The sequence below is a fragment of the Lycorma delicatula genome, chromosome 3, assembly GCF_047948215.1.
Source record: "Lycorma delicatula isolate Av1 chromosome 3, ASM4794821v1, whole genome shotgun sequence".
Lineage (NCBI taxonomy): Eukaryota > Metazoa > Arthropoda > Insecta > Hemiptera > Fulgoridae > Lycorma > Lycorma delicatula.
The window spans coordinates 194155306-194172466 of NC_134457.1; the positions used below are offsets into that span (position 1 = coordinate 194155306).

The window sequence follows — 17161 nt, forward strand, 5'->3', positions numbered from 1 at the left end:
GAACACTACAGCATACTTACCTCACGGGTCACCATCGGACGCGGAAGCGGAGTGCCCTGACCTCATCGCACCCAGGCGACCCCCACACGTTTAAGGAACCCCGTAGGCTCTCATCGGTGTGCCTGTTCGCTCCCGTACTCTCCGACGATTCCTTCCTCTACCCCTGCGAGACTCCTCCCACACATACAGCTCCTACATGATCTTCCTAGCAAACTTTGCTACAGCCGTCCAATTTTCTGCGATTTCCAACATGTTCTGCTGCAGTTCATCTGGGAGGAACATTTCGCTATCTATGGTGTCCAATATTTCCCTCCTCACATCCTCAAATCGGGGGCAGCAAAAGAAAATGTTATATGCTCTCTCTTCCTCGTCTACACTCACCGGACTATAAGCGGAGTGATCAAGCTTAAACCTAAAAAGGTATTCTCTGAACCCACCTTGGCCCGCTAGAAACTGTGTGGGACAGTAATCCAGCGAGCGATGGGCCCTCTCGCACCAACTTCTCTGGTCCCCAATTATGCGATGTGTCCATCGGCCTCTATCACTAGTGTCCCACAGCATCCGCCATTTCTTCCATAATGGAACTAGCCAGTCTCCTTTTTTCCGCAGGCGTTGACGCCCGTTGCTCTTTAATCTTCTTCCTGCGGGTGTTCTCCACATCGACGGGTAATATTCCCGTCAACACCATCTGAGGAAGCCAACCGGAAGTATAGTAATTTGTTGCTTTTCAGCTTATCAATATTCGTTGCGGGTGCAACGAATCACGATAAACATTATTATTAGTTTTGCTCACATATTTGAAGAAGTGTATTATATTTATTTGTAACTGTTTGGTTATATTAAAATAAACATGTTAATTTCTCATTAATTGTTAATATATTTTTTTTAATTTTAAGATTTACTGTTTATAATTACCAATTATAATTGTACGGTTGATATGGTAGGTGCGTTTTCAACGTAGTGAGTTGGGCGGTAGTGGTGTCGGTGGTGGTGGTGAATTATTTGGGTTGTTGGATGGAAGCTAGTGTGAGGGAATCGGGAGAGGGAGTATAGGAATGAATCGATGTGAGAATTTACGCCGGTAGAGCAGTAGCAAAAGCAGCTGCCAAGGTCGTAGCCTGCTTCTTCTATCCCCATATTACATTCGGTATCATGCAACTAACTATTCCTATAGGCGCATGTAATCACTTACAACTCACAGGTTAGTTACGTACAATTAAACAAAGATAATAACATTTTAAACCGTGTTTGTATATATTTATTTGTCTCGATGTAAAAATAAAAATAAATATAATCGATCGTTAAAAATAAATATTCTGTTGTTATTAAAAAGTGACATGTATTGTTACATTTTCATACCGATTCGGTTATTACTTTTTCAGTTTTATTAATTTATGTGTCAAACGATTGAGTTCAAAATAACTTTTATTTGAAACAAAGATGTCAAACGTTTCTTAGTCATGTTTTTCCGTGAAAAAAAATTTCCTTAATTGCCCTATTTTTGAAAAATCTCGTTTTTTTATGGATTGAAGAAAGAAAGAAAAGGAGAGGAAAATGTTTCACATTACTCTCTGAACGTCGTGATTTTCCGTTGAAGACAACACCAGTTCAATACGGAAAAAATTCACTTCTAATTTGGTGAACTATGATATTTGGTGTTCTACACAATAGTTTGATAAAGGGGTTTAGATTATGTTGTAATTGCTAGTAGCCTATCTAATAATGTGTTAAGTATTAGTTTTCCCGTATAACTTTTACCCTAATATTTCATTATTATAAATAAATCATTATTTATCAGGAAAATTGTTAGCTCTATTGGTTCTGAGAGTGGACTGGTGAACCTACCTCGTAGTTAACCAAGTCTGCCTGTGTGCTGTTTTGGCTTTGTTTAGTTAGTGATTATCACTTGATGTAAATCCTTCATAGGTTTTTTTTTTATAGAACCCACCGTGTTGGTCTAGTGGTGAACGCGTCTTCTCAAATCAGCCGATTTCGAAGTCGAGAGTTCAAACGTTCAAATCCTAAAATAGGCAGTTAGTTACTTTTATACGGATTTGAATACTCGATACTGCTAGGATCTAGCAAATGAATTTGCTGGTTAAGGGGTTACATTTTCTTCTAATTGGGTTGGGTATATAATATTACATACACTTTTATTGGATACATACTATATTCTGAACTATTTTTAAATATGAAAAATCGTTTAACTAATCATTTGGATAATGCGATGTGTATCTATTTGCATGTCATTATGAATGTGCTTAAGAACAAGGGACATAGTCAGCCTCTACTTATTAAGAAAAAATATGTATTTACGTTAATTACAGAGTTGCAACTGGTTATTTTGACAATACGGTATTGGTAAAATAACTGGGTTTTCAAAATGCAAGGCTTTGGGGCATTTGGAGGGGGCCATGGCCCCCATTTCTCCTCCCCCCTGGATTCGCCGGTGGATTTATCAGGTATACGATTCAATCACTTTAATTTCCAGTCAGCACATGCGACTTCCTCCGGAGAGAGGAGCCCATTGCTTCCTCCAAACACTAGGGCCCCGAAAGGCATACATTTGTTAGGCCGGAAGGCGCTAACATCGAAAGGACTTCAGGGGACCGGACTGCATGGGAATCGCGCCGGCAATACGAAGCTCACATGCGTCTAGTCTCTCACGATCAGCCAAGTCTACGATCTCGCATAAGTCTATAGGATCGGAACGCAAATAACAATTCTGTCCATAAATAAAACACAAAAATCTATAACCGCCACTAAATAAATAATGAACCGTCCGATACACGAAAGGCAAAGGAGTAAGTATAAACTTACGTCATTCGGTTTAGATTTAAAAAAAACGTTCTTTTTCTTTTATCAATGTATCTTCCTTAGATTGTAATAGAAAAAATTGAATTTCTTCTACTGGAAATCTTAAAATATATGCCAATAAATTTTATATATACGAGAGGCTATCTCTAAAGTATAGACCATTTCATTGTAAAAACAGTTGTTCTGGAAACTTTATAATTTTTTTTTATTTCTCTTAAACTACATACCTAATACTACTCTCTACGTAATCGTCACATGAATCAAGACATTTATCGTAGCGATACACCAGCTTCAATATACCCTCGTCGTATTCTTCTGTCGCCAGTCCATTTAGCCACTGATCAACAGCATTTTTAAGTTTATCGTCCGCAAATTGCTTACCACTCAAAAATTCTTTCAATTTTCCAAACAGATGGTAATCAGATGGAGCTGTCCGGACTACATGGTGGGTGATCGTAAATTTCCCATCCAAATGTTCTCAGTAAATCACGTGTCGGACCCGCAACATGTGAACGTACAGCAGGACGACGCCGTCGGTCAGCCGCCCATGTCACCGATTTTTAATGGCGCGCCGTAAATTACGTAGAGTTTCACAGTAGGCTTCTGCATTTATGGTCTCTCCATGTGGCATGAAATCGATCAGCAGTATGCCAAACCGATTCCAAAAGACTTTGGCCATCAGTTTGCGTCCAAATGACTGTGGTTTGACCTTTTTTTGTCTGGTTGGTAATTGAGGATGACGCCATTCACTTGACTTCCGTTTTCTGTCTGGCGTGTAATACGAAATCCATGTCTCATCACTGGTAACGATTGAATTAAGCCACTTACTTTTTTCTGTGTAACGCATCAAAAATTCCAAAGCAGATCCTATTCGGATTTTTTTTGTGACTCGTTAAGACGTGCGGCACCAAACGTGCACAAACCTTTCGAAGCCTAAATGGTCATGAACAATGCGACCGATAACAGGTCTTGAAATATCAGGAAAAGGAAGGGTCAGGTCGTAAATCGTTAAACGACGATGTTTTCTGATTTCACATCGATGCGTTTCAACAAGTCCTCAGTGATTATCGATGGCCTCCCCGAACGTTCTTCATTGTGTTATTTCTAAATTTTTCACACTATTTTCGGACGTTTCTTTCATTCATTACATTATCACCGTTCACAACAACGAACTGCCTATGAATTTCAGCTGACTTAACATTTTGATGGTTTAAAAAACTTATAAGTCCACGTATTTCAGAGTCGGTGGCAACATAGATTTACCTATTCATTTTATAATGTAATTACTCACACTTAAAGATCATACAACGCGACAACTTACAGACAACAATGGAGTGTGTACATTACTAATGTGGTCATGAACGACACAGGTTCGCCAACCTTAAGGAGAGAAATTTCCCAGCGGTCTTTATAGATATCCTTCGTATATAATATGATATCATGTTAGTAACATTTTTTATTAATATTTTCTATCTTTAAATTTTTTTTTTCTTTTTTACTGTGTGTGGTAAAACGAGGTGCTTCACAGTAGCTGTAAGATAAATTCATATACTAAAATTGCCTCGTAAAATGGGAACTTTCTTTATTTTGATGAAATATTTTTAGCTCAAGCCAGTATTGTTATATTTTTATTACTTGCAAGCTGGGACATAAGTTGAATTTTTAAGAAGGTTTTCATCTACAATCGTTTTGAAAGAAAAAAGTATTAAAAACTCACCGACTACATATTTTTATTCTGAAATTTGTTATAAATTCCTTTTAATTTAGTCAAATACTTAAATTTTCTCGGATGTTATCTATTTTTTATTGCTTATTTAGTAAATTATAAAGTTACATTATTCGGTTTACATTTTAAAAAAACGATTTTTTTATCATTGTATCTTCCTTAGATTTTGAATAAAATCTGAGTCACTTGAAAATTGATTAGTTTTAATTCTTTCAATCATCATCTTCAGTAAAAAATAAGTAATCTTATGGTCATAATTTATATTTATTCACCTGTCTGTCATTTGATTGGTTTTTTCTATTCTCATTTATTTCTGTTCTGTTTCAGTCTTTTAACTTTGCTATAACTTCCTAAGCTATCTTGATTTATAAATTAGTCTTTGTCTTCAGTTTTGGTCTTTTACGAATCTCTCTGTTATCATATCAACTAAACTTGGATATATTTTAATACAAGGAGTTTTTGTTTTTTTAAGATTATGCCACAAATTTCTGTCATCAACTATTTGATATAAGAACGCCTTAGTTGTATTTTATCAAACTTATCAAAATTTTCCTGTACCATCATACTGCAATGGTATAGTCTGTTCTTTATCTCTGCGTTTCTTGTCATCCTTGATATCAGTAGGCTTCTTTTCTAACTGAAATCTATTAATCTTATTTCTCTCCTTTTAATCTTTATCATATTTCTTCCATCCTTTATAATCGTAATTCTCAGATAAATTACTGATAAGTTAATAATAATATTAAGTAATTTTGCTTTTATTTTAATTTTTTAATCTGTGGTTCTGGTTGGGTCGAGCATGTAAGACCATCAATCAGAAGGCTTGTTTAACCTATAAAGTGCTACCATCAACTGTTACACAAAGCCTTATAGTATCGCATAGAGATAGATATGTGGCCAGTTATTTCCGACTTTTGAATTTTACTTCATCAAATAATAGTTGGCGGTCTTGTTGGATAAAAGTGTACACGTTCCGTATAACAAATATCCTCCAATCGTTTCACGACTGAAGAGCATGTTATATCATTAGAATATTTAGAAATATGTATTGCTAATTAAAATATATTACAATTAATTTTAATTATTAGCTTTTTTTAGGGTAGGTCGTCTTTTTCCGTCATTTTGTGTTTGTAAGGATTTTGACAAAATTTTTACGGTGGATGACCTTTCTGATACCCTTCAGGAAATGTCAGTAGCGTATCATATACGAGTATATAAGAACAGTTATTAATTTACCTAGTTTTCTCATTGATATTTTGTTTAAATATTATTACATTAGCATGATTAACCTGATGGACAAAACTTTTATATTACTTATCCTTTTTTTATTTTATACATAACATCGAACAGTACTGAATTTCAGGGCTTTTTGAAAGGTTTTGGGTCAGTGCTAGTTCGATTTTCTTGCAAATTTTTCTGAAAAGAAATTGTAATTTTAGCTTTTTTAAAGGAGGGAAAGTTTCATGAAAAGTTAAGTTGGTATTTTTAAGTAATCTGCTGGTGTTTGGTTTTAAATCTGTTCAATTCTTTAGATGTTTGTATATGTAATGTACTCGCGAGTTTGTTCATGTAATTTCAAAAACGAAAGGTACTTTTTTACTTGGTTTTTTAATGTGTGAAAATATATCTTGACTGAATTCAATCTCGTATCTGACCGAAAATAATCATCCTGTTACGTACAAATTTATGAATTATTTTTTGAAACAGTCACGACACTTTTTTAACGTAGACAATTTTTTTCCATAGCTGGAATATTTCGAGAAAAATTTATTTTATTGTAGATTATAGTTTTCAGTCAAAATAAGACAAATGTTTTTATGTAACTGAAGTTGGTGTGTTAGAATAACGTAAATGAAAAAAAAAATGATGTAGACACCACTTGACTTCCTTGTACGCCAATTAAAATACAAATACATATTTTTTTAAAATGAAAAGTACATAAAATTTTATTTCATTAATAACTTCTGATATTTTTCACTTTTTTATTGTTATTATTGAATTATTAAATATTGTAATTTTTTTTACAATCAGAGGTTAATAATTATTAATAAATTAATATATTTAAATTAAATTTAAAAAAAGTTAAAAAAAAAGGAGATGAAGTCTGATTCGAACCGACGTGCTCAAGATCCAAATATTTCATTAATTAAAATTTCATTTGGAACCAATGAAAATAAGTACCACTTATGATATATCGTTGAAAAGCTCTCAATGAGGGCTTATTATTGTAGTTAAGAAAAAGTCTAAAATCCAAATGTTTTTCGATTTTGGGCTTTTTTGAACACTTTTGGTTCAGTCAATTGCAATCAATAAAGGAGGTGCACAACTAGATGTTACAACAGTTCTAAATCCAAAATTTCAACATCTTACGGCTAATCGTTTTTGAGTTATGCGAGATACATATGTACGTACATACATACATTCGTACAGACGTCACGCCGAAAGTAGTCAAAATGGATTCAAGGATGATCAAAATGAATATTTCCGTTGAAATTTGAAAGCTATTTCGCGATCAAAATACTTCCTCTACTTGGTACAAGGAAGTAAAAAGTTAGATTTTGCGTTATGCCAACCTTCCAATAAGCTTTTTAAGAATTTGACATTCATCTAAACCATAAAATTATTAATTTTTGGCATATTCTTTTCTAGCCTATATTAAATTTGATAGACTAGGTTCTGCGTCTTGTTATGGATTTTGACCAAGACTTAAAATTTACAATAATGAAGACTAAAAGCTCATAAAAAGCCTGTTAGACTTAAGGTGCCTAAGGCTTGAAGCTCTCTTCAAAAATGTTAATCTCTAAAAATTATGGATCCTATATAAATTGTTTCATCTTTAGAGGTTCTGTTTTATAATACATACTTATTCAGTGAAACTGGTGAGGTTGATTGCAGATCTCCCGTGACTGAACAGTGTTGTACTTATGCGAAGGATGGTCAGTTGATTTTGTTACTGAATGGGGCCAGAATATTTGCTTACTTGCTCTTTAATTTTAATCGTATTTCTCTTTGGAATATTTTGTGATATTATTATTTTTAGTTTTAATATTCTAGAAATAAATTTTTAATTAATTTTATGAAAATAAGGATTTTTTATTTTTGTTGTTTTCTATATTATTTTATTTATTGATATGCTTAATAAACAACAAAATAAATGATATACAACCCTGCAACACATAAATTATTCGATTTAAATAATGACGGAAATGACGTTACTTTTAATCAGAAACTTAAAAAAATGATAACCAGTCAGTTTCAATATTATAATTTATACTGATATTTAATTTGTCGTTTGTGTTCGAATATTTTCTTATATAAATTTTCGTAAATAACAAGAAAAGCAATAATTTAACGTTAAGTGCGGAAGTTGTATAAGTAATACACAGATGTATATCCGTTTTGAAAAGAAACGACACAGGTAATTTTTCACCAAACTTTATTGTGTTGGCTGGAATATATGGAGAAATAGATGCAAATTATGTTAGGTGGAAAAATTACATCGGAATGTGATAACCATTTTCCTTGATACATGTTTCAAGTCGAGAAATGAAGCTGACCCATACCCGTTCCAGTATCTATTGCGTGATCTGCTGTATCTCCCTGTATTGCTGTACTGTACGGAGTTTCTCGACGTACACCCTCTCCTTTGAGTATTCCCACAGGAAGAAGTCGCACATACTCAGGTTGGGAGATGGAAGGAGCCAAGGAACATCTCCCAGCTTGGAATTTCGAATCGCCGCCTCTCACATACGCATCGTACTACGTGAACATACGATGTTCCACTGACCACTCAGGCATGGTACTTGAAATAAATGGCATTAATTCACACACATGACGACAAACAAATTACAGTTTGGAGTAATAGTAACAGTGTTCGGTTCATTCCAAAATGGGTATACATCTCTGTGTCACCCTAGTTTACGTTGAAACATTTTTAGTATGTTATATATATATATATATATATATATATATGTTAAAGAAATTCTCGAAAATTCGTTTATCATTACAGATAATTAACTGTATTTCGTGTAGTTGGTAATTGGTTATGATTTTGTTGATATGTTACATTAATTACAAAATTTGTTTTTTACGGAAGATTCCCTACACTATTTCTTTAGGTTATTTCATGCGAAATATTCTGGAAAAACTAAGGAAAATTCCCACTCAAAAAAAAATTATAGATAACGTTTCTTTTTGTAGAAATCCTAAATTTTATATTTTTAACAGAATAATTTCTGCAGTGATAAAGTTATAATTTATTGCTTTTATCATTAATAAAAATTTTTAATTTTATTACCTTACGTAAAACTCTTTTTACTTTCTGGTTTTGCGAAACTTTGTTTTTAAAAGCTAAACAAATTTGCTAAATTTTAATTTAAAAATATTGAAAAGTATTTATAATTATTTAATTGTGAAAAGAAGATAAAACCGAAAGAAAAAACCTCTTTGTTCTCAAATTTGTATACGTATTTAATACGGCTTTATTTTAACTGTTTACAATGGTACTAGATGAAAAGTTAAATTTCTTTAAACAAAATCATCAAAGTTTAGAAAGCTATGTGAATAAATAGGATACGGAGAGTAGTTCTACCTGGGGTGGAACTACTACCCATCTAAGGAGTTAGCGTTGGCACTGGTAATAGTTCAATGCTGGGGGTGGGGCTAGTGTGCCTCGTTAGGACATCGTAAATAGCGAGAAGGCGGTCGCCGATACAGCAATCCAATCCCACCCTACGTGACAATTCAGCTTTCTTCACTTTGACACTTGGCCATGTAATAATATATTCTCAACAATTTATGGATGTATTCAAACATAAACATTACGACATGCTCGTGGAGAAATATCTACAGGTGAGAAAATATTAAAAATTGTCAAAAATTTCCCTTTATTAAACAGTTAGCCTTTGCGATTGTTAGTTAATTTCCGATCAGTTCATCAAGTCTGTTCTGTTTTGTAAAACACTCTGTCTTAAGAAAGTATATTCTCACAGTATCATTAACTTTTTTTAAGCAAATGAAATATCGGAAAGCGAGGGGGTGAGGGACAGCTGCGTACAGAGTTGCCGTTCGCCAGTGCTTGCACGAATGGATGATGGTGATGAAGTCCAGGGACACTCGAGCCCTGAGCTAAAAGACCGAGTCCGGCGGGGCCGTTCCTTCGGGGGTTAGAGGCGAAGCTCAAAGGACCGAGTCCCGGTTGCCGGGTGATGGAGTCCGGGAACGGCTTAACCGCCTGGCGTTTCCCTCATCTGGCGACTAGAGGTGAAGGCACCTCCCGGAACCGTGTTCATGCTTAATTGGGGGTCTGGTTTCGAGAGGCAGGGTTAAGAAAAAAAAGGAAAAAACACAATTGTGAAAAGAAATGTGTTAATTTGTTACATACAGATTATTTATTCACAGCTCTTCAACATTGAAAAAGTTCTGTCTACCTTAGCAGTACAATACTCAGCTAAAGGTTTGCCCCTCGCCAACAGTTGTGTCTAGTGTTTTAGTCATTGTATTGTACTAGTCCGTTGTGTTAGCATTTTATATAAAAATGTGTTGTGATATTGGTAATCTGATGATGTCATCGCAAGTCAGCTGATTTCGAAGTCGATAGTTCTAAAGTTCAAATCCTAGTAAAGGCAATTACTTTTATATGAATACTAGATCGTGGATACCGGTGTTCTTTGATGGTTGGGTTTCAGTTAACCACACGTTTCAGGAATGGTCGACCTTGTCTTTCTTTTTCTGTTTAGCCTCCGAAACCACCGTAAGGTATTACTTCAGAGGATGATATGTATGAATGTAAATGAAGTGTAGTCTTGTACAGTCTCAAGGTCGACCATTCCTGAGACGTGTGGTTAATTAAACCCAACCACCAAATAACACCGGTATCCACGATTTAGTATTCATATAAAAGTAACTGCCTTTACTAGTATTTGAACCTTAGAACTTTCGACTTCAAAATCAGCTGATTTGCGATGACGAGTTCACCACTAGACCACTAGATTAGGTGGGCTAATGGTCGACCTGAAACTGTACAAAATAACACTTCATTTATATTCATACATATCATCCTTATTCATCCTCTGAAGTAATACCTTACAGTGGTTCCGAAGGCTAAACAGAAAAAGAAAGAAGGATGATGTCATGTGGTTAGATAGTATAATAAATCCCGCTCGCCCGTTCCGTCCATTCTAGCCGACAGTTCGATTGACAAAGACAGGGCAAACCTTCAGCTCACTTAGTGTAATATTGGAATAAATTTTTACATAAAATCTTTAAAACATAGGCACATCATTTTAAAAATTAGAATAGTATTTAATAAAAACATGTATGTTTGACAGTATGTAGCTTTTCTTGTAGCTTTCTGAAATTCTGGGATTTGAAAATTTAGATGCCGTTTCGATGCAGTTTCTTTTAAAGTAATTATTTCTATTTGTAATAATCTCTCATGTTTAATTAATACAGTATTTATGCTAATTTAATATATATATATATATGTGTGTGTGTGTGTGTGTATTATATACATATATAATATGTATATATATATATATATATGTTGCATCTTTGCCGATGAGTTTTAAAAGTTACATTTTTTTGTCTATTTTGACTACTTTCTTGATAAACTCGAAAAAAATATGCCCTATTAACTATCCAATAGCTTAATTTTCTACTTTTTCATAGCCCGATTTGGTTGTAATTAGTAAATGGGTTTCTAATTAGCAATCCTTTTTTCAATAAATGCTACATTAGAATCAGGGGTGATCATTTTCTAAAAAAATCAGTATGTTTATTTTAATTATCTGAATGAGAAAGTGTGTAACTAACTGCAATTATTATGTCAAATTTTTACTTATTATAAAGTTGATTAAGCATTTTATTTTGAACAAAATGACACCTCATTTGTAAAAATCCGTTGATAAACAATAGAGTTATTGAAGACAATTAACCAGACAGTACGCTTGCGCACCATAACGCAAGCTGATTATTTTTTTGCCTGTTTTTATTTCCTCCACTAAATGTAATAAAAAATTATTAATAATAATAATAATTCTCACCTTGCATTATGGTGCGCAAGCGTACTGCCGGGTTAATTCGGTAATGACTTGCCGAGTAGTAGCGTTTTGACCTTTCATCCAGAGGTCCCGAGTTTGAAACTCGGTCAGGCATGGCATTTTTACACACGCTACAAATCATTCATCTCATCTTGTGAAGCAATACCTAACACTGGTCCCAGTGGTTAAAAAAAAAAAAAATTAAATAAATAATGAGTCGATTGTTTGTCAACTGATTTTTACAAATGAGCTGTCATTTTGTTCAAAATAAAATGCTTAATAAATTTTGTAAGAGTAAAACTTTGATCACTAATAGTTACAAAGATACTGAAGAATAAAAAAATTAAGGTGGCCGTGATTTTGACATTTTTGAAGGTGACGTTTTCAAATTCTTTTTTATTTTGTAGAACAAGACAACTAGTCTTAAATTTGCTAAATTTAATTAAAGTAGGTTTACCCGTTCCTGAGAAATAATCTTTTTTTTGAAAATCGCAAAATGGCGTCCAGAAGGAAAAGAAAGTAAAAGTCTTATGTCAATATGAACATTTTTACCTATTTTGGTCTCCTGATTCAATTCCAGAAGTTCGGTGAATACGTCCCAGAAAACTCTGTATACTTTCTTATATTGCTTATCAAAACGAACTTTTTCTTCTTTTTTTTTGTTGTTGTTATAATTAAAGAAAAAATTGTTGCCTGTGGCGTAAAATTGTCACTCGTAATGAGATAATTAGAAATCTCACGGTAACCTAATAATCTCAGTACAAAGTTCTAAACGTGCTACAAAAGACTGGGAGCAATTTCACGCTATTTGAATTGAAAAAAAAAAAAAAAAAAACTAAATCTAAAACGTTAATCAATTAAAGCTAGGTGCGGTTAATAATTCTATTTACTAAACCGTTTGCAGCTAAAGTCAAATCGCAATATCAGTACGTAATGTTTGTACAAGCAGTCAACAGTGGAGTCAGCCTGTTTTGATAACTACATTGAGTTATACTGATAATAGATAAGAGTTTTGTGCTGTGGTAAGCGAATGTTTCCGATCCCAGCCCAGTTAGCTTAGCTAGCAGGAAGTCGCTGGTTGTACATACAGTATTCTGTTAACGTGCTTGCTTCGTGTTGTGCTGTTGTGTATGTGCTTTGTGTTCAGTGTTAATCGCTTTTCGGTGTACGCGTTTAATTGTGTTATTATTATTTATTTTTTTATCGTTATGTTTTGTAATGTTTATAAGTGCATTAATCTGTACGTAAAGAAAATATCGTTTAATAAAATGCTGTAAGAAAATGTTGAAGTATCGATATAGACATGATTCTCGTTTTGAGATGGGGTTAAACGAAGAATTTAAAGTGGTTATGAGAAAGAATCCGCCGCCTCCTTTAATTAGATTATCATCTCGATCTTGGCCTTCAATTCCTGATTATGACTTTAAGGTATTAGTAAGTAATTAATTATTTATTATGTAAATTTCAATTCGTAATATTACTTTATTGTTAAAAAAAACTAATCGAATATTTTTTCGTGTTAAAAAAATAAATAGATTTTTTGGACTTTAATTTTCGTTATGTTGTATTTTTTTAATGTTTAAACATCTTATTTTTATAATTATTATTTTTTTTCAATTTTACCAAACCTTATTTTTTTTTTAAAACTGTTCAATAAGTAACATACATATAAATAGACATTTATTTTGGAAGTTATTAGTATCCGGGCCATATTGTTACCAGCATTTTTATTTAATTGAACTGACATCCAAGATTATGATTGCTAAGTTTTTTTTATTTTTTGTAAAATATCCGTAAAAACATTAAATGACACAAAACAAAATGTTATAATGATATTTTTTTACTTCATTTGTCTCACCTAAAAGTACAACTTAAATTTGACTTTTGAAAATAAATATAAATTGTATGAATGATAAATTAAGGCTGAAGTATATATATATATATATATATATATACACATGCACAGTTTTCCGTTCTCTTGTTCTAAGTGGTGCCGTTTGGGGTTTATTACGTGGTTATGGTAACATAATATATTAATTTGTAAATAGAACTGCTTCCTTTGAATTTAATTATTATTATTTTATTAATTATGCCTTACTTATTTATTTAGTAAAGGTAATAAAATCCATTACTTTGTTTTTTGACTGATGAATTCATTTATTACAGATGCCTATAAAGAAGTTTGTACGTGGGAATGTAAAAAATTTGCCTGCCGGGATTCGAACCCTGGACTTAAAAAAAAGTAATATTTACAATCTTCTTAAGGGACTTTGATTACATATTTAAATTCCACATACAAAACTGGTTTCAGTTAACTATACCGTAATTACAATTATTTTCTAATGTTACATCAGATAGGTTTTTCCCATTTAGTTAGCTGTGAGAGTTACTTTTACATTTGATTTGTTTTTAGTGTTTTCGTCCCCTGTAATGTGGTTATTATATTATTACAACTATTATAAAAATATTTATTAAGTATTTTAAATTTAGTTATTTAAATTATCTTATGATTTTTTAAAAGTTTTCGTTACTATTTTAACCAAATATGTACATAATAATAATATAAGTTAACACATGATTCATATCAGTTTTGTTCTCATTCCACTAATAGTAATAATAAGTAATGCCATCATTCGATTCTATTTAACCCGATTAATGACCTCATTTTTTTTTTGTTATAACTGTCCTCGTAGATTATGTTTTTAATTGCTAATTTAATCTAGTTTTTAGAAATTTGTTCATTATGTATATTACATTTGAATGCCACATTTTATTTCATCGATATTATTTATTTAATTTAAATAATAATCAAATTATTGATTAACGAAAAGTCATCGTTTTACTTTATGCAAATAGGTTTACGATTCTGTAATAGAATTTTTTAAATGTTGGTTTGGTGCTATTTGCTCATTAATTTGTTAATTATTAATAAAATATTTCATTTACGGGTTCTTAATAAAATGTTTTCATATTTTAACATTATATTTTTTGAAATATATATATATTTTTTGAAATCGTTGTCTTCTAACGATTATTTGACCTATTTAATATATATTATTTTAAGATTTTGTTGCCGCAGAAAACGTCTAGATCCATTTTACAGGTGGGCAATCGATCTGGTTATTCCAGAGACTGGTTTTTAATAATGACTTTGATTAGCTTAAGTACTCGATAAACATACGAATTTAAATCCATTATTTTTAATATTTGAAATATTAAAGTGAACTATCACGTTTAACCGAATGTTAATCTGATTATTTAACTTTGTTCAGTAGCTGTTAAAATGTTCTTTTAAATACTGAAGCTGAAAATTTGTAATTTTTAAGTTTCGTATAAGTTTTTTAATGTGTTGTATTATTATAAATGTGGAATTGTTAATATTCATGTTCGATCGTGGAAGCATATTTGTTATGTCTTCTTATCTAATTGGTTTGCTGTCCTTTTGTTGTTTTTTCTGCTCTCTAGGAAACCGACTAAATCTTGAAAATTTCGAAGTCAAACAAAAGATGATTTTTCCTCCCATAGCCTAGATGTATTAATATCTAATTTGGAAGTTAGAAATTGTACTACAATAAATTCAAAAAATGTCAGTCGGTAGCTTCATTGCCTGGAGAGAATTTACTGAAGAGCAAATTACGTTAATAAAATGAGATATTAGAAATGGATTCCTTTCGAATCGGATTAACCTGCAGTATAATTTCTACTTTGTGAATAGCAATAAGTAATTTATTGCTCTATCTGTTTTTTTAATAGATCGATTGCAACTGTATAGCTTTCGTCTGTAACGGGTTCTTTACCAAAGCGAACGCAAAAGCTTTTAGCGAAGAGTAATATATTGTAGCTTTTTAGTATTGGAGAGATCATCTGTTGCGTGTATCTCCTCATTAAACATAGTTGAATAGTAGTGCCGTTCAAGGATATTATCGCTAAATTTTGGCAATCTAATTGGTGACAATTGAACCGGGTTAGCTAATGTACGAGGCGTATCTCTCGGTCAGAAAAATGATACTCGATTTTCATGCTTACATTTGTTCTATGTTTTTAACGGTCAAATAATAATTTTGGTTTCACTTAGTATAAAAAAAAGTATCTTCATTTTAATTATACTGTCCAAAAAGGAGTGTAATGTATTTAGGTTGTATGTATGTATGTTTCACCGTAAAAGCTCAATGGATGAACCGATTTACATGTATAACTTCACGTTGGAATCCTTACGTTACTGTGTGTCATAGGCTATATAAATATGTACATATATGTTTAAATAAATTTGAAAAAAGTTTCTATATACAAAATTGTTACTCGCATGCTCTTTAATTATCCTATATTAAAGAGCAATGTATTTCATCCGCACCACTAATGCGCTCATTTGAAAATCAAATGCGAATTTCAAAAACGGAGCCCAGAAGTTTCAGATTTCGATCGCTGGGTGGCGACTCTTTATTTTTTGACAGTTGGGTTTTTAATTTTTAACAGATTTAAACATGTTTTATTTTTTTGAACTTTGCTACTTTTTCTTGAAATATTATATTCATATTTTAAGCTCGGGTGATTGTTTCACAGTCTTTCTACATTCTTTTCTTGAATTTAATTTTCTTTTAATTCTACTAAGCAATAATAAACATAAATTATACCTTTATGAATAAATTTTTCACTACTTATACTAAAACTGAGTAATACACATTTTCAGTTATTATCTAGTAATCATTATTCTCTATTAAAAGTTTCTTCAGAGTATTTTTATTAAATGGTTGCGTATTTTTCAAATAATTAGTAACCTTTATTCTAAATAGGAAGAGTTTTATTAATCGGAAGATATTATAATAATGAATTCCTGTAGAATATTTACTTTAATTAGGAGGTTTTTCTTTAAAATTAAATTACGCCTAAAAAGCTGTAAAAAAAAGTGTTTTCTTTATGCGCGTTCGTACGTTTGATTTCACCATATTAAAGCAAATTGCCCGTCCTTTATCCATTGTAACTATAATTAAGGTTCTTTTTTATAATATGTGGTAATAAATTACATTTAAGTAAGTAATAAATTTCTTTAATAGGGTTTATAACTTTTGTCTTATTTTATCACGCATATGAAGTCAGAAACAAAATCGGGCATAAACTTGTTTACTATAAGTAAAATAAAAAATTCTCCATTTCTAAACTCCCAATTCCTAAAAGTATTATTATCTGTAATTTAATTTAATTTCGGTACTTACCAATACGTAAGTATTTATTGACCGCCCGTCGATCAATAAATTGCAAACTTTTGGATTATTGTTAATATCACCCGATATAACCATTCTATTACTATTTTTGTAACCATTTATTTATTTTATAAATATAATTTAACCAAACTTAATCTACGCTCGCTTCGCTCGCTAACCGTGACTAATTAACACGAGGTTTACGAACGAAGCGAGCGTATTTTAAGTTTGGTTAGATATATGTATAATTTATGTATACAATTATAAGCAATAATGATTATATTTTTAATATGTAAAATTTGTTAATGATCCTGTAACTTCAAGCATTTTCAAAGTTACGTCATCATTCTGGTTATGGTCGACGGGCTAATACGTAAGTC

The 17161-nt window shown here is 31.9% G+C and overlaps 1 protein-coding gene across 3 annotated transcripts in view; it reads left to right on the plus strand.

The window, feature by feature from the left end:
• The window catches only part of PDZ-GEF (PDZ domain-containing guanine nucleotide exchange factor), a 658157-nt gene that overhangs the window by 543956 nt on the left and 97040 nt on the right, over nucleotides 1-17161 (plus strand). Inside the window, exon 1 of one of the 3 annotated variants that reach the window (XM_075361267.1) lies at nucleotides 12629-13011. The exons of the other annotated variants lie outside the window; for them this stretch is intronic. Coding sequence (XP_075217382.1) covers nucleotides 12865-13011 — 147 coding nt within the window. The 5' untranslated portion in view covers nucleotides 12629-12864. Of the gene's footprint in view, nucleotides 1-12628; nucleotides 13012-17161 lie in introns of those variants that run through there. 3 annotated transcript variants of the gene reach the window in all.